This window comes from Anolis sagrei, chromosome 2, assembly GCF_037176765.1.
Source record: "Anolis sagrei isolate rAnoSag1 chromosome 2, rAnoSag1.mat, whole genome shotgun sequence".
Lineage (NCBI taxonomy): Eukaryota > Metazoa > Chordata > Lepidosauria > Squamata > Dactyloidae > Anolis > Anolis sagrei.
In genome coordinates, this window is record NC_090022.1 from 10,185,434 (window position 1) to 10,209,941 (window position 24,508).

The window sequence follows — 24,508 nt, forward strand, 5'->3', positions numbered from 1 at the left end:
CCTCTTGATGTATGGCAAGAACACTTTTTGAAGGGGGTCAGTTGAAACATTCACACCTAGCTCCAACAGACAAGAGTCCTTTGTCCCACCCTGGTCATTCCACAGATAAATAAACCCATTTTCCTACTTCCAACAGATCTCACTACCTCTGAGGAAGTTTGCCATAGATGCAGGCGAAACGTCAGGAGAAAATGCCTCTAGAACATGGCCATATAGCCCGAAAAGACCTACAACAACCCAGTGATTCTGGCCATGAAAGCCTTCGACAATACAATCAACCTCTCTCTTTCAAATGGTAAGAGTGTCATTCATGGTAGAGTCACAACTGCAGACATCTAGCTATTTCAGATTAAACTCTCTGTATATTTATTACAGAACTAGCTAAATTGAATTCAGTAGGCATGTGTGATCCATTAAAATGGTTCAAAAGTCATTACAAAACTGGGAAGGGTGGCGCTTTGTTTCTAACGTATACTTCGTGAAAAATTCATTACTATAATTAGAGTAACGAAATTTTGTTACTATTTCATTATAGTAATTGTACATGTGCATACTTAAATTATTAGAATTGGGGAAACTTCATGGGCTCCTATCTCCTTCAATTTTGAAGTTATTGGGGTGAAACTTGCTACAATGGTAGAACACATTGGCCACTCTTAGTAAAGGAATTTTGGTTAAGTTTCGTTGGGGGGGTTGTGAGTTTTGTTGTTTTGCCGTTTTGTGAGTGTGTTGTGTTGTTTTTCATTTTGAGTAGATATGTTTGTACCTTGTGGGTTGTGTTATGGGCATGGGAATTTTGGTTAAGTTTCGTTGGGGGGGTTGTGATTTTTGTTGTTTTGCCGTTTTGTGAGTGTGTTGTTGTGTTGTTTTTCATTTTGAGTAGATATGTTTGTACCTTGTGAGTTGTGTTACGGGCATGGGAATTTTGGTTAAGTTTTGTTGGGGGGTTTGTGAGTTTTGTTGTTTTGCCGTTTTGTGAGTGTGTTGTTGTGTTGTTTTTCATTTTGAGTAGATATGTTTGTACCTTGTGGGTTGTGTTATGGGCATGGGAATTTTGGTTAAGTTTCGTTGGGGGGTTTGTGAGTTTTGTTTTTTTGCCATTTTGAGTGTGTTGTTGTGTTGTTTTTCATTTTGAGTAGATATGTTTGTACCTTGTGGGTTGTGTTATGGGCATGGGAATTTTGGTTAAGTTTTGTTGGGGGGTTTGTGAGTTTTGTTTTTTTGCCATTTTGAGTGTGTTGTTGTGTTGTTTTTCATTTTGAGTAGATATGTTTGTACCTTGTGGGTTGTGTTATGGGCATGGGAATTTTGGTTAAGTTTCATTGGGGGGTTTGTGATTTTTGTTGTTTTGCCGTTTTGTGAGTGTGTTGTTGTGTTGTTTTTCATTTTGAGTAGATATGTTTGTACCTTGTGGGTTGTGTTATGGGCATGGGAATTTTGGTTAAGTTTCGTTGGGGGGTTTGTGAGTTTTGTTGTTTTGCCGTTTTGTGAGTGTGTTGTTGTGTTGTTTTTCATTTTGAGTAGATATGTTTGTACCTTGTGAGTTGTGTTACAGGCATGGGAATTTTGGTTAAGTTTTGTTGGGGGGTTTGTGAGTTTTGTTGTTTTGCCGTTTTGTGAGTGTGTTGTTGTGTTGTTTTTCATTTTGAGTAGATATGTTTGTACCTTGTGGGTTGTGTTATGGGCATGGGAATTTTGGTTAAGTTTCGTTGGGGGGTTTGTGAGTTTTGCTGTCCGGTTGAACCAACCTAACAGATTTATATATATAGATGGCAGTCAGAACTCTTGGTGTCAGCAGCCAATCAGAAGCCTGTCCCCTGGCACACTCAGCCAATCGGCTGCTGACACGTCTCTCTCCAGCCAGCCCACCATTTCAAATCCTGACACTCTGGGCCCATAAGCCTCCTGGGGCGGAGCATTTCAATAGGTCCTCCCGCCCTGGGCAGGTGAGGGGCGCAGGAAGCCTATGCCTGGCCGGAGGATGATCGGTGCACGGCAAGAGGAATAAAGGCGGTTCCTCCACGCGGCCATCTTCCTTCCTTCCCTGACAGAAATCCAAGTCCAATGTCTGTCCTGCCCTGTGGGTTGGGCCAGAAACCACTTTGGACAACTCCAGAGTTGACGTGGTAGCCATGAAGCCTTGAGCTGCTCACGATAGGGTGGCCTCTGCATGGACATTGAAGTCCCCCAGCACTATAAGCCGTTGAGCAGAAAATGTGGAACTCAGTGACTCCCTTCTAACAGAACACTTGAATGAAGCTTCCCCGGTCTTGGCAGAGAGTGGCTTTGGAGAGCAGCCATTGCAGCAGGAGATGTCTCCAAAGCCATGGCAATGAAGAGCTTGCTTGTGTGGGTGCTTTTGCTGTATCTCCCACCCAAGTCTGTGTTCCTCCTCCTTGGGAAAAGGGAGCCCTGGGACCTGACCCTGGGCTGAGACCTTCATATTCTGTTGTAGGAGGATGCTCTGTCCTGCTCTTTTCCCTGGACTGATGGATGGCCTTTAATGTTCAGTGGAGTTGGGGAGCAAGGGTTTGGCAGGGAGAGAGAACCCCTCTGACTAATCTATATATATATAAACTAGCCGTCCCATGCCACACGTTGCTGTGGCCCACATGGGGGTTCTGTGTGGGAGGTTTGGCCCATTTCTATCGGTGGGGTTCAGCATGCTCTGTGATTGTAGGCGAACTATAAATCCCAGCAACTACAACTCCCAAATGTCAAGATTATATTTTCCCCAAACTCCACCAGTGTTCACATTTGGGCATATTGAGTATTCATGTAGAGTTTGGTTCAGGTCCACCATTGTTTGAGCCCACAGTGTAGGTGAACTACAACTCCATAACCAAAGGACACAGCTCAGCAAACCCTTCCAGTATTTTCTCTTGGTCATGGGAGAACTGTGTGCTAAGTTTGGTTCAATTCCATCGTTGGTGGGGTTCTGAATGCTCTTTGATTGCAGGTGAACTATAAATCCCAGCAACTACAACTCCCAAATGACAAAATCAGTTTATTTGAGTGAAGGGCATACATTGGGTTGTTAGGTGTATGCTGTCCAAATTTGGTGTCAATTGGCCCACTGGTTTTTGAGTTCTGTTAATCCCACAAACGAACATTACATTTTTATTTATATAGATTCTCGTGCCTCTTCAAATTCTGCAGCACTGCTGGTCACAGCTGACTTCCAGTTAGAGCACTCAAGGAAATTACATATACCACTGGATACAATTTTAGCAATGGTTTAGAACTTGGGAGGGGAAGAAGCTGTGCATAATGAGTACCTTAAAAGCAAAAGAACCAATGAACGAAATCACACCAAATTTGGCAACAAAATGTCTCACTACACAAGAAGTGACCATCCATCAAAAAATTATGATTTTGTCATTTGGGAGTTGTAGTTGCTGGGATTTATAGTTCACCTATAATAATAATAATAATAATAATAATAATAATAATAATAATAATGTTTTCGAATTTCATTAGCTCTCTTTCCCTGAAGCTTCTTCCCCACCCAAGTTCTAAACCATTGCTAAAATTGTATCCAGTGGTATATGTAATTTCCTTGAGTGCTCTAACTGGAAGTCAGCTGTGACCAGCAGTGCTGCAGAATTTGAAGAGGCACGAGTGGAGGCGAAAAGGAGACATGTGCCAAGAGGAAGGCACCTTTGATGTGGTTGGGGAGCAAGGGTTTGGCAGGGAGAGAATACATCTCACTAACTATCCTATGAATATGGAGTGTTTCCTCCATGACTCTGTCTCTGCCATCATCTTCAGTCCTTTGGTTTCAGGGCTTTGGAGAGATGCTCTTCTCCCCTCCTTCCAGTGTAACTCTGGGCAAGGAAGGGTTAAGGGGAGGGAGTGTGGTTCCCAGAGAGGCAGGAAGGAAGTGGTCCTCCTCAGACCCTCCTTTCCTGTCCCTCTAGGAACCACACTCTCTCCCCTTAACCCTTCCTTGCCCGGCTGGGAGAGAAGAGTTCCCCCCTTTGGCCTTTCCCTGCTTCTCCTCCTCCTCCTCCTCTTAGCCTCTCTTTCTTCTCTTCCTCCTTCTGGTGAGTCTTCTTCCCAGACCTTCTTGGAAGGGCCAAATGGGGGGAAGAGTGAAGAACAAAATACCTGGAAGGAGGGCTGAAGTTGGCCCCGGCCTAGGCCTGGTGTACTCATGAATTGTAACTGGTTAACCAACTCTTCATGCTAAGTCTATGAGACGCAAAAACTAAGAGTCCCTCCAGAACTGCAAGCACTATCTCAAGCAAATATTGACAATGTATTCACACTGTCATTACTTGCAGCAATAGCCGATGTAGTGAAATACCCAAGTTGGGGTGTGTGTGTGTGTGTGTTGAATGCTCTCATTAAGGAGGCCAGACTTGGTGGAGGTGGTTGACAGGGGCGGAGCTGCGGCCTATTGAAAGCTGTTTTCACTCTCCAAGAAAAAGCCTCCCGAAGCCTGTTATCTAATTCTGCCTTTCTTTCTCAGAAGAAATGTGAATGTTGGCTGGCAAGTCTGGAGTGGAGTCTGTTCAGGGATTTCTTTCCCTTGAGAGAAGAGCCAGGAAGAGCATCTTGGACCCACTTGGCTTCTTCATCAAAGAGTGGTTCCAGCATGGAGAGACCCAACTCACCTGGACCTGAAGCAGGACTGGGTAGCAGTGGAGCATCCTGGGAAAAAATAACACATACGTTCTTGCGCGTGGACCATTATAGCTCAGACACAGAGCGCCAGCGCTTCAGGCATTCCTCCTACCGAGAGGGCGAGGGACCCAGAGAGGTTTGCAGCCGCCTCCACTCTCTCTGCCGCCAGTGGCTGAAGCCAGAGCAACACACCAAGGCGGAGATGCTGGACCTGGTGATCCTGGAGCAGTTCCTGAGCATCCTGCCCCCAGAGATGGGGAGCTGGGTCCGAGAGTGTGGGGCAGAGACCTCTTCCCAGGCGGTGGCCCTGGCGGAAGGCTTCCTCCTCAATCGGGCAGAGGACAGGAAGCAGGAAGGACAGGTGAGAGCATTTCCTCTTGGCTTCACTCACCTTGGGAGTGATGGAGAGATTGAATGTACATCCTGCCTTCCTTCCAAGATGGGACCAATGTGGGGGAGAAGCCAAACTCTGCCCCCTCGGCCTCTTTTCCCAACTGCTCTGCCCCTCCTGCTCTCACCTCCATATCCACTGTGAGCTCAGTTGCTGCCATACCCGAATTTCTTGACCCCACATATCACACTGAAAATGTTGGGAGGGGAGTATGCCATTTGTTTCAAACTCCGAGTTATTCTTTTTCAAAAGTCAATGCAGTTTCTGCACATACATCTGTGATTTTTTTGAATATTCTCCATACTACTTCTGGAATACTCTGTTCTCTTCCAGGCCCAAAATAACTGTGTTGAAGTCCTTCCTGATGAGAAACCTCCACCAGATACCACCCAGGGCCTCCAGCAGAAGGAGCTCAAGCAGGAAGGAGAGGGGGCTGCAGCCTTGGAGGGTAAGTAGGAACCCTTTGGGGTATTTTGCTGTTTTATGCCAGTGTAGCTTCCCCTTCAGGGGATTGTAACAAATGCACAACCTGTTTGAGCTAAAGAAGGCATACATGTAGGATCATTTGGCCTTGAGATGAGTATATAGGTAAGCATTTGGTTGCAAAAGGTGTACTTTCAGTGTGATTTGGAGTTTTCTTTATCGTTATACTTCTACATTTGCATACTGTTGGGTGGGACTGAAAATTCAGCGGTATGGTACGTTCCCAGATCGGAACCAAAGCTATGATGAGCCCTGAAACTGAGTTGGAAGACAAACAGACAACAAAGAATAACTTTAGTCCATTGAACTACCAAGCCCAGGACTTGTTTCAGTCCAACCTATTTACAGCACTGTGTGAGATTAAGAAGTCCTAAACTCCAAAACTTTACAATTCCTGGGCTGGAGAATGTTCCTGTCTTCATAGAGTAATTTCCTCGTAGGTTTCTTTTCAGGACTGTAATTCTCTCCTCTGAGACATGTTTATGTGCTCACTTTCCACCCCTTGCTCTCTCTCTCTCTCTCTCCCAGGGGCTGGAATGAGGTTGTTGCTGAATCCAGATTCGCATCTTCCGCTTTGTGATGGAGTGGAAGTGAATCAGGTAAGCAGAAGGATTCCTGGGAGAGGAGGAAGGGAGCTGCCTGGGGGTCATTTCTTCCAGGCTTAATCACCAAACATCTTTTGAAACAGAAAAGATTGAACCAACATAAATGTAAATCATTTCTAAAGATTCTTGTAATTCTTTTTTTCTTGATTTCCCTTATTTTCCTTTTCCCACCAGGGTCCAATTGCCTTTGAGGAGGTGGCTGTCCATTTCTCTTTGGAGGAGTGGGCTCTCCTGAATCCTGGTCAGAAAGCCTTGCACGGGCAGATCATGGAGGAGATTCATGGGATGGTGGACTCTCTTGGTAAGGCTCCCTCACGGATGGGGGCTTTTATTTCAAAATGCAGGATCCCAATCAGCAGCTTTCTGGTGGAAATAATATCTGAAATCATCGCAATCACTGAGGGTCTTCAAGGCAGGGCTTATGTTAGAAATATATAGAATCATAGAATCCTATAGTTGGAAGACACCTCGTGGGCAATCCAGTCCTGCTAAGAAGCCAGACAGTTCCGTTCAAAGCACCCCCAACAGATGGCCATCCAGCCTCTGTTCAAAAGCCCCCAAAGGAGCTTCCACCTTTGGGGTAGAGAGTTCCACAGCTGAACAGCTCCCCCACTTAGGAAGATCTTCCTAATGTTCAGGTGGAATATCCTTTCCTGCAGTTTGAAGCCATTGCTCCACATCTTAGTCTCCAGGGCAGCAGAAAACAAGTTCGCTCCCTCCTCCCTATGAGTTCCCCTCACATCTTGATCCATGGCTCCCATCCTGTCTCCTCTCAGCCTTCTCTTCTGCAGCTTAAACATGCCCAGCTCTTTAAGTCACCCCTCATAGGGCTTGTTCTCCAGACCCTTAATCCTTTTAGTCGCCTGTCATGTATCATGTTCTGCAGTTGATGGTGGTGGGTGGTGGCAGTCCTAATAGTTGGTGATGGAAGGTTTAATGTAAGTCTTAGTTCTAAAGGGTTGAGTAATCTGTTAGTAAGTGTCCATCGGTGAAAGCAATTAAGGGTGGAGATATGCAAAAGATGGGTTGCAGCTGGATGTTTCTAGATATAAGGAGCTAGCCTTGGGACTGATCTTCGGGGGAAAAGTATTCTGTCACGTTGCCAGGGCTCTGCCGTATTCAGGTAGAGATGAATCAAACAAATTCCCAGTTTGAGTTAAACAATTTAACTAAAACAGCCAGAAAGTAAGTGCTGTTGTAATTAAATTGTTCAATTCAAACTGGGAATTTGTTTGGTTCATCTCTAACTGAATACGGCAGAGCCCCGGTAATGTGACATCACCGTCCTCTAGACACATTCCAGCTTGTCAATATCTCCCTTCAGTTGTGGTACCCAGAATTGGACACAGTATGATTCCAAGTGTGGTCTAACCAAGGCAGAATAGAGCATGGGACGCATGACTTCCCTGGATCTAGACACTAGACACCTATGTATGCAGGCCAAATCCCATTGGCTTTTTTAGCTGCAGCATGACATTGTTTAACTTGTTGTCCGCAATGACTCCCAGGACTAATGTGACATATTAGTAATATAATACAATATGCAACTGGACTCCCTGGAAAATCTATTAGGAGTGATCACTCCAGATTATTCTCTCTCTCTCTCTCTCTCTCACTCACCCCCCCCCCCATGAGTGTGTGTGTGTGTGTGTGTGAGAGAGAGAGGCAACGAGGGGGAGAGAGGCAATGAGCCTCCCCATATCTGAAGCTAAGCTCTCTTTATACGCTCTCACGCAGCACATAAACAACCCCTAGCCTAAGTCAATTGCAAGATGGTGACCTGCAACTTAATACGGTGTATGTTCTCTTCTTGTGAATGATTGGGGCTCAGGGTTTTTTGTGCACTGGGAGAGACATATAGCAGTAATCCAACTCTATGCCTCTCTCATTCAAGTGGTAAGAGTGTCATTCGAGTATTTATTTATTTATTTATTTATTTATTTGCGGTATTTATATTCCGCCTTTCTCACCCCAAAGAAGACTCAGGGCGGATCACAATGCACACATACACGGCAAACATTTAATGCTATTGTTAGACATACAAGACAATTAGATATGGGACCTTCTATGTTGGAGCAGAAAAATCCAACCGTTAGTGAACACAGGGAGAGAGAACTGGAGGTTGGGGGAGAGAAATAAAAAGGAGCGAACAATTCTGAAATGGGTGGGAGCAAGGTAAAGTTTTAGCTAGACAAAAAGGCAAGTCTATTCCCCCAGAAAGAAGGAGACAGAATACAAAAAACCAGGTTGGAGTGAGGAACATGTAGCCTCTGGAGCATCCATTGTTCACCTTTCCCTTAGAGGCTCCAGGCCGTCAAACAGTGTCCATCTTTACCGAACAAGGGGTGGAGAGAGGACAGCAGTCATATCTTCTTTTCTTCCATATCTATGTTGTTTTGAGGATAATTTCAATCTCCTTCTTATAATATATCCAGAGTCCATATCACTCACACTGAAGAATGATTGTTTCTGTCCTCCTCCTTCACAGCAGATAACTCCAACATCAAACACAGGAAGCATTTGGAACACAATGGGGGCCTTCCTAAACACCAGGAATCCCACAGAGAAGATGGAGGTTCTGTCAGAGAAAGGCCTTACAAATGTGATGTATGTGGGCAGTATTTTACCCAAAATATGGGACTTGTGCTTCACAAGACACTCAGTGCTGGGAAAAGCCATTGTAAATGGAAAGTATCAGCAAAATGTATTGCTGATTACAAACTGCCAGATCTGAGCCAAGAAGAAATCTTTGCAGGAACGGAGGATTTCGCAATCCAGGACTGTAGGAAATCTTTTATCCAGAGTTCAGACTTGGTGAGCCACAGAAGATTCCACACAGGAGAGAAGCCATACCAATGCCAGGAGTGTGGGAAATGTTTTGCTGTGAGTTCAGACTTGGTAAGCCACAAAAGAGTTCCCACAGGAGAGAACCCATTCAAATGCCAGGAATGTGGGAAATGTTTTGCCTACAGTTCAGGCTTGGTGAACCACAAAAGATTCCACACAGGAGAGAAGGCATACCAATGCCAAGAGTGTGGGAAATGCTTTGCTCGCAGTTCAAACTTGTCGAGCCACAAAACACTCCACACAGGAGAGAAGCCATACCAATGCCAAGAGTGTGGGATTTCTTTTGCTCGCAGGTCACACTTGTTAAGCCACAAAACACTCCACACAGGAGATAGGCCATACCAATGCCAGGAGTGTGGGGAATCTTTTGCTCGCAGTTCAAACTTGTTGAGCCACAAAAGACTCCACACAGGAGAGAAGCCATACCAATGCAAGGAATGTGGGAAATGTTTTGCTCGCAGTTCAAACTTGTTGAGCCACAAAAGACTCCACACAGGAGAGAAGCCATACAAATGCCAGGAGTGTGGGAAATGTTTTGCTTCCAGTTCTGGCTTGGTGAGTCACAAAAGACTCCACATAGGAGAGAAGCCATACCAATGCCAGGAGTGTGGGAAATGTTTTGCTTCCAGTTCATACTTCTTGACCCACAAAACACTCCACACAGGAGAAAAGCCATACCAATGCCAGGAGTGTGGGAAATGTTTTGCTTCCACTTCAGCTTTAGTGAACCACAAAAGACTCCACACAGGGGAGAAGCCATACCAATGCCAGGAGTGTGGGAAATGTTTTGCTCAGAGTTCATCCTTGGTGAGTCACAAAAGACTCCACACAGGAGAGAAGCCATACCAATGCAAGGAATGTGGGAAATGTTTTGCTCAGAGTTCATCCTTGGTGAGTCATAAAAGACTCCACACAGGAGAGAAGCCATACAAATGCCAGGAGTGTGGGAAATATTTTGCTAGCAGTTCAGACTTGGTGAAGCACAAAAGGCTTCACACAGGAGAGAAGCCATACCAATGCCAGGAGTGTGGGAAATGTTTTGCTTACAGTTCATCCTTGGTGAGTCACAAAAGACTCCACGCAGGAGAGAAACCATACTAATGCCAGAAGTGTGGAAAATATTTTGCTGACAGTTCACAATTGGCACCATCTTGTATGCATCGGACTCTTTGAATTCAGGCAGGGAACAGAGGAATGAAATAGCCCTTTGAAATCAGTCCTTAAATATGCCTCAAGGATATATATGCTTCAAGATAATTGGCAGCCGGCCATTTTTTCTTCCCTGTCCAAAGAGAGAACAGAATGGCAGTTAGAACTCTTGGCCTCAGCAGCCAACCAGAAGCCTGTCCCCTGGCACACTCAGTCAATCGGCTGCTGACGCATCTCTCTCCAGCCAGCCCACCATTTCAAATCCTGACACTCTGGGCCCATAAGCCTCCTGGGGCGGAGCATTTCAATAGGTCCTCCCGCCCTGGGCAGGTGAGGGGCGCAGGAAGCCTAAGCCTGGCCGGAGGATGATCGGTCCACGGCAAGAGGAATAAAGGCGGTTCCTCCACACGGCCACCTTCCTCCCTTCCCTGACAGAAATCCAAGTCCAATGTCTGTCCTGCCCTGTGGGTTGGGCCAGAAACCACTTTGGACAGCTCCAGAGTTGACGTGGTAGCCATGAAGTCTTGAGCAGCTCACAACAGGGTGGCCTCTGCATGGACGTTGAAGTCCCCCAGCACTATAAGCCGTTGAGCAGAAAATGTGGAATTCAGAGACACCCTTCTAACAGAACACTTCAATGAAGGTTCCCCGGTCTTGGCAGAGAGCGGCTTTGGAGAGCAGCCATTGCAGCAGGAGATGTCTCAAAAGCCATGGCAATGAAGAGCTTGCTTGTGTGGGTGCTTTTGCTGTATCTCCCACCCAAGTCTGTGTTCCTCCTCCTTGGGAAAAGGGAGCCCTGGGACCTGATCCTGCGCTGAGACCTTCATATTCTGTTGTAGGAGGATGCTCTGTCCTGCTCTTTTCCCTGGACTGATGGATGGCCTTTAATGTTCAGTGGGGTTGGGGAGCAAGGGTTTGGCAGGGAGAGAACCCCTCTGACTAATTAATAATAATAAACTTTATTTGTACCCTGCTACCATCTCCCCAAGGGACTCGGTGCAGGACTATACTGAGCCCTGCGGGACCCCACAGGACAATGGCTGTGGGGCTGAGCAGGACTCCTCCAGCAACACCTGGGTACGATCCTCCAGGAAGGACTGGAGCCACTGCAGAAGAGTACCTCCAAGACCCATCATCATCATCATCATCATCATCATCATCATCATCATCTTTATTTGTACCCTGCTACCATCCCCCCAAGGGACTCGGTGCAGGACAATACTGAGCCCTGCGGGACCCCAGAGGACAATGGCTATGGGGCTGAGCAGGAGTCCTTCAGCAACACCTGGGTACGACCCTCCAGGAAGGACTGGAGCCACTGCAGAACAGTACCTCCAAGACCCATAATAATAATAATAATCATCATCATCATCATCATCATCATTTGTACCCTGCTACCATCTCCCCAAGGGACTCGGTGTGACTTACATGAGGTGAAGTCCAAAGTACATCAAACAAAACATCAATAAACACAACATCAATAAACAATCAATATAATACAAATCATATAAATCACATAAAAAATCAATAGTGACATAATTTTTTTTAAATGGCTGGGCCAAATGTAATAGATTAAAATTGAAAAGATGCTGATGTGAACAAGGTAAAATATAGCTAGGATAGGACTTTTCGGAGAGAAATGAGGGAGCACAGTCCATCCTAAGTCAGTATTAAAGTGCATTGTGAGGACATATTGCTGAGAGTTCTCCTTATTCTGGGAAGGCACACTGGAACAACCGCGTTTTCAGGCTCCTCCTAAAGACTGCCAACGTTGGGGCGTGTCTAATGTCCCTGGGAAGTGAGTTCCAGAGTTGGGGGCCACCACTGAGAAGGCCCTCTCCCTCGTCCCCACCAATCGCGCCTGCGAAGGAGGTGGGAGTGTGAGCAGGGCCTCTCCAGATGATCAAAGAGATCGTGTGGGTTCGTACACAGAAATGCAGTCACGCAGGTAGGTGGGACCCAAACCCTTCAGGGCTTTGTAGGTAAGAACCTGCACATTGAATTGGGACCGGAAAATGAACGGCAGCCAGTGGAGCTTCTCAAACAGGAGGGTTGACCACTCCCTATCCTATGAATAGATATTTTTTTTCTTCCATGGCTACATCTAGGAACCAGTATTACTATTTCTATCCCCAACCAGGTCAGTGGATTGAGGAGCAAAGTCATGAATTGCTCCATCAAATCCTCAAGCACAGCAAATCTATTTCAGGCTCTATTTTTATTTTACTTATTGGTAGATGAAAATCTGCCCCTCACTGAGTTACAGTCAGTTGTACTGGGGATGGGCTGGGTATATCTCCTTATTACTCCATGACATTGGCCATGCCGCTGCTCCCCGGTTGTGTCCGTTCCCCCTCTCCCAGTTTACTCTCTATTCATATATCATACTGGATATCCTTTCCTGATACTCATTTTATACTTTCATCTGCTTTTTTAATATTACGTTTTTGAATTTCGTTAGCTCTCTTTCCCTGAAGGTTCTTCCCCTCCAAGTTCTAAACCTGTGATGGCGAACCTATGACATGTGTGTTAGCACTGACACGCATAGCCATTTTTAATGACACACAGCCACATACACAGAAGAATGGGGTTGCATCCCGAGAAGGACATTTCATCCTCGGCTCCTGCACCAGCATTTTTCTATAATGCCGAGATATATGGCATTATAGAAAAAAGCAGGTAAGTTAAATAATTCGTTTTTTGGTTTATTAAATACAGTTATATATTACAATAATATATTTTTTGTTATAATGTTTTTTTTCTCGAAGTGACACCCCACCGGAGATATGATCAGTTTTTTGGCAAGTTTTGACGCACCAAGCTCAAAAGGTTGCCCATCACTGTTCTAAACCATTGCTAAAATTGTATCCAGTGGTAGATGTAATTCCCTTGAGTGCTCTAACTGGAGGTCAGCTGTGACCAGCAGTGCTGCAGAATTCGAAGAGGCACGAGTGGAGGGTGAAAAGGAGACATGTGCCAAGAGGAAGGCACCTTTGATGGGGTTGGGGAGCAAGGGTTTGGCAGGGAGATAATACATCTCACTAACTATCCTATGAATATGGAGTGTTTCCTCCATGACTCTGTCTCTGCCTTTATCTTTCATCCTTTGGTTCCAGGGCTTTGGAGAGAGGCTCTTTCCCCCTCCTTCCAGTATAACGTTGGGCAAGGAAGGGTTAAGGGGAGAGAGTGTGGTTCCCAGAGAGGCAGGAAAGAAGTGGGCCTCCTCAGACACTCCTTTCCTGTCCCTCTAGGAGCTAAACTCTCTCCCCTTAACCCTTCCTTGCCCGGCTGGGAGAGAAGAGTTTCCCCCTTTGGCCTCTCCCTGCTTCTCCTCCTCCTGCTCTTAGCCTCTCTTTCTTCTCTTCCTCCTTCTGGTGAGTCTTCTTCCCAGACCTTCTTGGAAGGGCCAAATGGGGGGAAGAGTGAAGAACAAAATACCTGGAGGGAGGGCTGAAGTTGGCCCCGGCCTAGGCCTGGTGTACTCATGAATTTTAACTGGTTAACCCAATCCCCAGGCTAAGTCTATGAGACGCATGTAAAGAAGACCGTTTTAATGCCACCAAATGCCACCAAATGTGAAGGAGTGGTTAAACTGCTGCCACCAATTGTGAAAGTGCGTGTTGTAAAACACCCACTGCCACCTAATCTGTGAGGGAAGCCGGGCAACGATCAATATCAACCTAGGAGCTATTTTATAAAGGGACTGTTAATTACAGAAGGCTTTATTTATTTGATAGCCTAGCGTTTACTTTCCTCGCTTGACTTTACTATTGCAGGCTGTTCAACTTAGGAGAAACTGTATCAGGCAAGGCTTGAGGAAAACAGTAACAAGTTTATTTTAACAGGAGTATAACATGTTTAACTGTTTCTTCTCAAGAGGCACAAATCTTGATGGTTACATTGGAAAGGTTTCATGAGTAATCTCAGGCATAGACTTCAAAACGTTTTACATCAGGCACAGCAGGCTTAAACCCAGCCAAACCTTGATTCTTAATTTAGAATCAACAACCCCCTGTAGCTCTCTCACTACCAGGTCCTTCTCTGCAACCACTTTGGTTACCAATTGATTCCCTGAATCTCCACCCTGAGATCAAGTCTTTCCTATAGCACACCGGCTACAGACACATTCCTTGAATCTCCACCCAGAGACTCAGTGTTCTCTCAGTAGCTCTCCGGCTACTGACTGACCTTTTAAAACAGCTGCCTCCTGAAGAGGCAGTTGGCTCCGCCCCTGTTGCTATGGCAACTCAGCTAACGCCAAGCCACCATCTCCAACAAAACATAATCTCCCATACTTACCATCCCTAAACTACTGTTTAAATTACCATAACCAAAGGAATAAAATTTACACATCGTCACAACGCAAAACATTAAGAGTCCCTCCAGAACTGTAGGAGCACAGTGGGTAAAAGCACTGAGCTGCTGAGCTTGTTGATCGAAAGGTCGCAGGTTCGATTCCGGGGAGCGGTGTGAGCTTCCGCTGTCAGCCCTAACTTCTGCCAACCTAGCAGTTCGAAAACATGCAAATGTGAGTAGATCAATAGGTACCGCTCCGGCGGGAAGGTAACGGCGCTCCATGCAGTCATGCCGGCCACATGTCCTTGGAGGTGTCTACAGACAATGCAGGCTCTTCGGCTTAGAAATGGAGATGAGCACCACACCCCAGAGTCAGACATGACTGGACTTAATGTCAGGGGACTACCTACCCAGAACTGCAAGCACTATCTCAAGCAAATATTGACAATTTATTCACACTGTCATTACTTGCAGCAATAGCTGATGTAGCGAAGCACCCAAGTTGGGTGTGTGTGTGTGTGTGTGTTGAATGCTCTCATTAAGGAGGCCAGACTTGGTGGAGGTGGTTGACAGGGGTGGAGCTGCAGGCTATTGAAAACTGCTCTGCCCCCTGCTGTGCTCTTTGCTTCAGTGTGAGCTAGGAGGCAAGTTCCCCCCTCCCCCCCGAAATTTTCAACCCTCCCCGAATTTTTTTTCTGGCTACATCTCTGCCCAGGCCCATCCTAACATGGGATTGGGGGTCATCAGATTCTCCAACTGGGGGAGAGACGGGCAGGCAGGCAGGCAGAGAGAGGCCAGTGGTTTTCTGGCCAACCCACTCACCTTCTGAAGCTGGGCCCGGCCTGTTTCATTCCCGGGTGCCTCCTGACACATGTGGTGACCCACCCTGACCGAGAACAAGGAAAACAACCACTTTCTACTCTCTCCTCCCTGGAAGGAGATGGAGGGTGGCCTTGGCCAGGGGCGCCATGGAGAGGGGGCCTGATGCAAAGGGGATTGGGGGTCAGCCCAAGAGAGCAACTGGGGGATCCTTGGGAGGAGGGAGAAGCAGGCAGAGAGAGAGGGGCCCAGGGCTTTCCCCTCCCCTGGGACTGAATGGGAGCTCAATGGGAGGCCAGGTGGGCCGGGAGGCTGGAGAAGCAGAGGCCCAAGTGGAAGGAGGGCCCAGCATTGCCTGGCTCTGGAATTAATGAAGGGCTTGTTTTCACTCTCCAAGAAAAAGCCTCCCGAAGCCTGTTATCTAATTCTGCCTTTCTTTCTCAGAAGAAATGTGAATGTTGGCTGGCAATTCTGGAGTGGAGTCTGTTCAGGGATTTCTTTCCCTTGAGAGAAGAGCATCTTGGACCCACTTGGCTTCTTCATCAAAGGGTGGTTCCAGCATGGAGAGACCCAACTCACCTGGACCTGAAGCAGGACTGGGGAGCAGTGGAGCATTCTGGGAAGAAATAACACATAAGTTCTGGCGTGTGGACCTTTATAGCTCAGACACACAGCACCAGCGCTTCAGGCATTCCTCCTTCCGAGAGGGCGAGGGACCCAGAGAGGTTTGCAGCCGCCTCCACTCTCTCTGCCTCCAGTGGCTGAAGCCAGAGCAACACACCAAGGCGGAGATGCTGGACCTGGTGATCCTGGAGCAGTTCCTGAGCATCCTGCCCCCAGAGATGGGGAGCTGGGTCCGAGAGTGTGGGGCAGAGACCTCTTCCCAGGCGGTGGCCCTGGCGGAAGCCTTCCTCTTGAGTCGGGAAAAGGACGTGAAGCAGGAAGGACAGGTGAGAGCATTGCCTCTTGGGTTCCCTCACCTTGGGACTGATGAATACATTAATCTTACATCCTGCCTTTCTTCTGAGATGGGACCGATGTGTGGGAGAAGCCGGACTCTACCCCCTCGGCCTCTTCTACCACCTGCTCTGCCCCTCCTGCTTTCACCTCCACATCCAGCCTACGCAGGTTACTGCTCTACCCCAATTTATTGACACCACATATCACATAGAAAATGATGGGAGGGGAGTATGGTATTTGTTTCAAACTCTGAGTTACTCTTTTTCAAAAGTCAATGCAGTTTCCGCACATACATCTGTGATTTTTTTTAATATTCTCCATACTACTTCTGGAATACTCTGTTTTCTTCCAGGCCCAAAATAACTGTGTTGAAGTCCTCCCTGATGATTCTGAAGCTGAGAAACCTCCACCAGACACCACCCAGAGCCTCCAGCAGAAGGAGCTCAAGCAGGAAGGAGATGGGGCTGCAGCCTTGGAGGGTAAGTAGGAACCCTTTGGGGTATTTTGCTGTTTTGTGCCAGTGTAGCTTCCCCTTCAGGGGATTGTAACAAATGCACGACCTGTTTGAGCTAGAGGAGGCATATATATAGGATCTCTTGGCCTTGAGATGAGTATATATGTAAGCATTTGGTTGCAAAAGGTATACTTTCAGTATGATTTGGAGTTTTCTTTATCGTTATACTTCTACATTTGCATACTGTTGGGTGGGACTGAAAATTCAGCGGTATGGTACGTTCCCAGATCGGACCCGAAGCTATGATGAGCCCTGAAACTGAGCTGGAAGACAAATAGATAACAAAGAATTACTTTAGTCCATTGAACTACCAAGCCCAGGACTTGTTTCAGTCCAACCTATTCACAGCACTGTGTGAGATTAAGAAGTCCTAAACTCCAAAACTTTACAATTCTTGGGCTGGAGAATGCTCCTGTGTTCATAGAGTCATTTCGTCATAGGTTTCTTTTCAGGACTGTAATTCTCTCCTCTGAGACATGTTATGTGACCACTTTCCACCCCTTGCTCTCTCTCCCAGGGGCTGGAATGAGGTTGTTGCCGAATCCAGATTCGCATCTTCCGCTTTATGACGGAGTGGAAGTGAATCAGGTAAGCAGAAGGATTCCTGGGAGAGGAGGAAGGGAGCTGCCTGGGGGTCATTTCTTCCAGGCTTAATCACCAAACAATTTTTGAAACAGAAAAGATTGAACCAACATAAATGTAAATCATTTCAAAATATTCTTGTAATCCTTTTTCTTGATTTCCCTTATTTTCCTTTTCCACCAGGGCCCAATCGCCTTTGAGGACGTGGCTGTCCATTTCTCTTTGGAGGAGTGGGCTCTCCTGAATCCTGGTCAGAAAGCCTTGCACGGGCAGATCATGGAGGAGATCCGTGGGATGGTGGACTCTCTTGGTAAGGCTCCCTCACGGATGGGGATTTCTATTTTAAAACGCAGGATCCCAATCAGCAGCTTTCTGGTGGAAGTAATTTCTGAAATCATCCCAATCACTGAAGATCCTTAAGGCAGGGCTTATGTTAGAAATATATAGAATCATAGAATCCTAGAGTTGGAAGAGACCTCGTGGGCAATGCAGTCCAACCTCCTGCTAAGAAGCAGGACAGTTCAATTCAAAGCACCCCCAACAGATGGGCATCCAGCCTCTGTTTAAAAGCCCCCAAAGGAGCTTCCACCTTTGGGGTAGAGAGTTCCACTGCTGAACAGCTCTCCCAGTTAGGAAGATCTTCCTAATGTTCAGGTGGAATATCCTTTCCTGCAGTTTTAAGCAATTGCTCCACAACTTAGTCTCCAGGGCAGCAGAAAACAAGTTCGCTCCCTCCTCCCTATGAGTTCCCCTCACATCTTGATCCATGGCCCCCATCCTGTCTCCTCTCAGCCTTCTCTTCTGCAGCTTAAACATGTCCAGCTCTTTAAGTCACCCCTCATAGGGCTTGTTCTCCAGACCCTTAATCCTTTTAGTTGCCTGTCATGTATCATGTTCTGCAGTTGATGGTGGTGGGTGGTGGCAGGCCTAGCAGTTGGTGATAGAAGGTTTGATGTAAGTCTTAGTTCTAAAGAGTTGAGTAATCTATTAGTAAGAGTTCATGGGTGAAAGCAATTAAGGGTGGAGATATGCAAGAGATGGGTTGCAGCTGGATGTTTCTAGATATAAGGAGCTAGCCTTGGGACTGATCTTTGGGGGGAAAGTATTCTGTCACGTTGCCAGGGCTCTGCCATATTCAGGTAGAGATGAACCAAACAAATTCCCAGTTTGAGTTAAACAATTTAACTAAAACAGCCAGAAAGTAAGTGCTGTTTTAATTAAATTGTTCAGTTCAAACTGGGAATTTGTTTGGTTCATCTCTACCTGAATACAGCAGAGCCCTGGTAACGTGACATCGCCATCCTCTAGACACATTCCAGCTTGTCAATATCTCTGTTCAATTGTGGTGTCCAGAATTGGACACAGTATGATTCGATGTGTTATCTAACCAAGGCAGAATAGAGCATGGGAAGCATGACTTCCCTGGATCTAGTGCACTATGTATCCCATTGGCTTTTTTAGCTGCAGCATCACATTGTTTAACTTGTTGTCCGCAAGGACTAAGGACTAATATGACATATTAGTAATATAATGCAATACGCAACTGGGCTCCCTGGAAAATCTATTAGGAGTGATCACCCCAGATCATTCTCTCTCTTTCTCTCTCTCTCTATGTCTCTCACTCACCCACCCCCCCCCCCCATGTGTGTGTGAGAGAGAGACAGAGGCAACGAGGGGGAGGGAGCGGGTTGCTGGAGAAAGTGGCCGGAGAATGGATCATGAAAAGAGCAAACTTCCCCTAGATTCAGATATGCAGACGTGGCTATGCATGTTATCATCCGTGAGTTATTCAACCTTGTTTTTCCTCCCAGCCAGGCAGGCTAGTGTCTGCATATCTGAAGCTAAGCTCTCTTTATATGCTCTCACCCAGCACACAAACAACCCCTAGCCTAAGTCAATTGCAAGATGGTGACCTGCAACATAATGTGGTGTATGTTCTCTTCTTGTGAATGATTGGGGCTCAGGGTTTTTTGTGCACTGGGAGAGACATATAGCAGTAATCAAACTCTATGTCTCTCTCGTTCAAGTGGTAAGAGTGTCATTTATGGTATTTATTTATTTATTTGCAGTATTTATATTCAGCCTTTCTCACCCCAAAGAAGACTCAGGGCGGATCACAATGCACACATACATGGCAAACATTCAATGCCATTTTTAGACATACAATTAAATATGGGATCTCCTACATTGAAGCAGAAAAATAGTGAACACAGGGAGAGAGAACTGGAGGTTGGGGGAGAGAAATAAAAAGGAGGGAGCAATTCTAAAATGGGTGGGAGCAAGGTAAAGTTGGAGCAAGGTAAACAAGGAGACAGAATACAAAAAACCAGGTTGGAGTGAGGAACATGTAGCCTCTGGAACATACATTGTTCACCTTTCCCTTAGAGGCTCCAGGAAGTCAAACAGTGTCCATCTTTACCGAACAAGGGGTGGGGAGAGGACAGCAGTTATATCTTCTTTTCTTCCATATCTATGTTGTTTTGAGGATAATTTCAATCTCCTTATAATATATCCTGAGTCCATATCAATCACACTGAAGAATGATTGTTTCTGTCCTCCTTTTTCACAGCAGATAACTCGAACATCAAACACAGCAAGCATTTGGGACACAATGGGGGACTTCTTAGACGCCAGCAAAGCCACAGAGAAGATGGAGGTTCTGTCAGAGAAAGGCCTTACAAATGCGATGTATGTGGGCAGTGTTTTACCCAAAATATGGGACTTATACTTCACAAGACACTCAGTGCTGGGAAAAGCCATTGTAAATGGAAAGTATCAGCAAAATGTATTGCTGATTACAAACTGCCAGATCTGAGCCAAGAAGAAATCTTTGAAGGAACGGAGGATTTTGTAATCCAGGACTGTAGGAAATCTTTTATCCAAAGTTCACACTTGGTGAGCCGCCACAGAAGACTCCACACAGGAGAGAAGCCATACCAATGCCAAGAGTGTGGGAAATGCTTTGCTCGCAGTTCAAACTTATTGAGCCACAAAACACTCCACACAGGAGAGAAGCCATACCAATGCCAGGAGTGTGGGGAATCCTTTGCTCGCAGTTCACACTTGTTGAGCCACAAAAGACTTCACACAGGAGAGAAGCCATACCAATGCAAGGAATGTGGGAAATGTTTTGCTCGCAGTTCAAACTTGTTGAGCCACAAAAGACTCCACACAGGAGAGAAGCCATACCAATGCCAGGAGTGTGGGAAATGTTTTGCTTCCAGTTCAAACTTCTTGACACACAAAAGACTCCACACAGGAGAGAAGCCATACCAATGCCAGGAGTGTGGGAAAGGTTTTGCTGACAGTTCAGCCTTGGTGAGTCACGAAAGACTCCACACTGGGGAGAAACCATACCAGTGCCAGGTGTGTGGGAAATGTTTTGCTTACAGTTCAGGCTTGGTGACACACAATAGACTCCACACAGGAGAGAAGCCATACCAGTGCCAGGAGTGTGGGAAATGTTTTGCTTACAGTTCACTCTTCTTGATACACAAAAGACTCCACACAGGAGAGAAGCCATACCAATGCCAGGAGTGTGGGAAATGTTTTGCTCAGAGTTCCAACTTGGTGAGTCACAAAAGACTCCACACTGGAGAGAAACCATACCATTGCCAGGTGTGTGGGAAATGTTTTGCTTGGAGTTCAGATTTGACGAAGCACAAAAGAATTCACACAGGAGATAATCATGCCAAGAGTGTTGGAAGTGTTTCCCTTGGAAGTCATAACTTCTGAAAGACCATACAGGAAAGAATCTTTACAAATGCCAGGATTGTGGACAATGTTTCACTCAGAATTCACCCCTTGTAAGCAACCAGAGAACTCATACAGGAGAAAAAAACCATACATATGCCCAGATTGTGGGAAACGTTTTGGTTACAGCTCAGCCTTTGTGAAGCACAAAAGACTTCACACAGGAAAGAAGCTATACCAATGCCAGGAGTGTGGAAAATGTTTTGCTGAGAGTTCAAACTTGGTGAGGCACAAAAGACTCCACACAGGAGAAAAACCACACAGATGCATGGATTGTGGGAAATGTTTTGGTTACAGCTCAACCTTTCTGAAGGACAAAAGACTCCACACAGGAGAAGCCACACAAATGCATGGATTGTGGGAAATGTGTTACTCACACCTCATCCCTTAGGAAGCACCACAGAATTCACACAGGTTAAAAAAGAAACAAATGCCAGGCATGTGGGAAATGTTTTATCGGTGTTCATACTTTCTGAACCATCAGAGAGAACGTACGGGAGAGAAATCATCCAAAGATTTAGGAAAAAACTAATAAAATGTGTTGCAACAATAAAATGGCAGTTTATGGACTTTCTGGTGCAGTAGACCAAACATTCAGCATTTCCTGATGGACACGTTTGATTCCCTTGGCTTTAAGTAGGGTTTGGCTTGACTTTGGACTGATCTCTTAGACAACTTTCTTTGTGGTTTTGAACTCTTGTTCAGTTTTTTTGTTTGACTAGGTTTGACTTGGGGCTGTTTTGGAGAATTACTTTGCTTCTCGACACACCGGTATCCCCATGGGACTGGAGTGTCTTTCCCCTGGTCAGGCTTTGTGTGTAAATATCTGATTTCAAACAGAACCTTTTGAGAAGTTCTGCCTAAGATTTGGTAGATTCCCCTTTCTTGTCATTTAAATCCCTAAATTGGGGTCCTGTTCTTGGAGCAGCAGAAAGCAAGCTCCCTGTGATAATCCTTCAGAGGGTTAAGTACGATTGTCCTGCCACTTATTTTTAAAAAGTCGTATTGTAAATACTCGGGTATAAGCTCCATTTTTCAGTCCTTTTTTTAGGGTGGCAAAGCTCCCCCCGTTTATACTCGGGTGAGAGTCCTGGCGGGAAGGCGTGGGGCTGAACAAAGCCCTTCTTTAATTCCCTGCCTTTCTGCCAGGACCCTCACTTCTTGCCACACACCGAGTGCATTTCCAGGCAATTACCAACTCTGCTGCTCCTTTGATATGTATTTCTTATCCCCCACCAGGCCTGTAGCGAGGGGGTGGTTTTAGGGGTTCAAACCCCCCCCCCCCGAAATGTTTCAGATTTTTTTTTAAAAAAACTGGTTTACTCATGAATTTAAACTGGTTAACCAAATCCCCATGCTAAGTCTATGAGATGCAAAAAATTAAGAGTCCCTCCAGAACTGTAAGCACTATCTCAAGCAAATATTGACAATTTATTCACACTGTCATTACTTGCAGCAATAGCCGATGTAGCGAAGGAACCAAGTTGGATGTGTGTATGTTGAATGCTCTCATTAAGGAGGCCAGACTTGGTGGAGGTGGTTGACAGGGGTGGAGCTGCAGGCTATTGAAGGTTGCTCTGCCCCCTGCTGTGCTCCTTGCTTCAGCGTGAGCTAGGAGGCAGGTTTCAAACCCCCCCCCCCCCGAAATTCTCAACCCTCCCCAAAATTTTCAAACCCCCCCGAAATTGTCAAACCCCCCCCCCCCCCGAAATTGTCAACCCTCCCCGAAATTTTTTTCTGGCTACGGCCCTGTCCCCCACGTAGTATAAAAACCTTGGAAAAGTTACCACACGTGCGTCACAAGAAGGAGAAAGGGAGGTGTTTTGTCGCCGCTGGACCTGAAATGAAGTGCCTTTAAGAGAGGATGTATGGCTTAGATCCAGCGAGAAGCCAGGGGGCCCGAAAAGAAGCCTTTAGAGAAATTTCCCTTATTAAACAGTCTTTATGAGGCTTGAGCTTAAATATAACAGTCTTTTATTGATGAACAAACAGGAATTGTAAAACTTTCTTAACAATCTCTTGGCTCTTGCAATCTTGTTCACAGGGAACAGGCACTATCTTCAAAAACCTTGTTTAAAGGAAAATTCCCCTTTCTAGCTCCTCCCAGGCTGCTGTGAACCTAAACCTTATTGATGTGGATTCACTACCGAGCTGAACTGCGTCTCAACGCCGAGCGAACCTATCAAAAGGCTTGTCATCACTTAGCTGCTTTGATGGTTAGAGCTGTTATTCCCTCCGGAATTCCTCAGGGCTGTAAGGCTGTTTCCACGGAACCTTTGGGAATCTTTAGAGGCTCTCAAGACTTTTCTCCCCCGGAAAGTCTTAAGGGACGAAGCCTTTGCACAGGAGGATGTCTGTATACATGCTCTGCATTAACTTCCTTTGCTGAGACTAACTGAAAAATGGCCCCTTCCCTCCAAAATACCCAGAGAGGGGCGGGACCAGGGATCCTAACTATAATAGACAGGTGGCTTGCCCTATGATTGCAAACTATAACAGGAAGCCACCCTGCTGCAAAATCCCAAGCCTGCGATTTTAAACCAACATTTAATTCAAAGCAAATAAAATTGGAGCTCCTGGAACAGCTGCTCCAGAACAGGAGGTGTGCACGCATGCGGCAATAACAGGGAGGGAGGAGCACACCACCTTCCTTCCCCCTCCTATCGGCAGTTCATGCGCCCTCCAGCAGGGTTGTTGTGCGGAGAACAGAGAGGGTGTGTGTGTGGCAAGAGGAAAAGAAAGGGAGGTGCATGCGCTGCCTCTGGGTGGCACACGCCTCCCCTCTTCCCTTGCCATGCATGCGCCAATGAGGCAATGCACCTCTTTTATGAATGTTAGATGAAGACTTTTTGTTTTCTCGCATTTGCTGTGTGATCAAGGATACTACTTTGTGAGCAAACTGTGTCCTATTAAATAGATAATGGCAGCAGACACGACATCAGATTGAAAACTTCCTTGTATTTTAATTCACATTGGAAATAAATAAGTGAGGGGTTTTTTTGAAAAAGAAGAAACACTACCAACGACAGACAAAAATTTATGGAAGTGCTTGTTCATCAGCTACATTTTTTATTTAGACAATACAACATCAAGCCTTACTCATGAAAGGTGGGAATCTATCTGCTGACAATATGTGAAACTACAGTATATAATAACATTGCATTTCAATGAGAAAGGAATGGATGGACGGACAGACAATATCCCTCTTATGGGCTAAAAAGGGGCAACTAAAATTTGCTATCTTTTTGTTGGCAGGTGAAGATCCTTTTGTTTCCTCAGGTCTTTGGGGGGTGATTGGACAAGAAAAAAGACCTTCCATGCTTTGTGTTTTCTATATTTGCTGTTCTTCCGTCCAATTGTCTGTATTTTATTTTATTTTAGTTATATTTTAAACTTTTGCATAATGTCTAAAAAATGATGTAAACATTGCAAGCATCATTGATGCCTATGTGAGGCCACCCTGAGTCCCCCTTGCGGGGA

General features: G+C 45.9%; 3 protein-coding genes and 1 pseudogene across 3 annotated transcripts in view; 3 read left to right on the forward strand and 1 right to left on the reverse strand.

Moving 5' to 3' along the window:
- The window catches only part of LOC132765774 (zinc finger protein 850-like), a 1,095,673-nt gene that overhangs the window by 606,114 nt on the left and 465,051 nt on the right, over positions 1-24,508 (reverse strand). The window lies entirely within an intron of this gene.
- LOC137094779 (zinc finger protein 208-like) overlaps positions 1-24,508 on the forward strand; it is a 208,478-nt gene that overhangs the window by 66,303 nt on the left and 117,667 nt on the right. The gene's annotated exons all lie outside the window — the stretch shown is intronic.
- On the forward strand, positions 166-11,798 carry LOC132766095 (zinc finger protein 737-like). Its single transcript, XM_067465192.1, is given in 7 exon segments — positions 166-295; positions 4,475-4,990; positions 5,354-5,468; positions 6,032-6,102; positions 6,283-6,409; positions 8,597-10,041; positions 10,043-11,798. Coding segments are annotated over 7 exon segments (2,388 nt in total). The 5' UTR covers positions 166-292; the 3' UTR covers positions 10,154-11,798.
- LOC132767910 (putative zinc finger protein 66) lies at positions 3,930-21,583 on the forward strand (annotated as a pseudogene).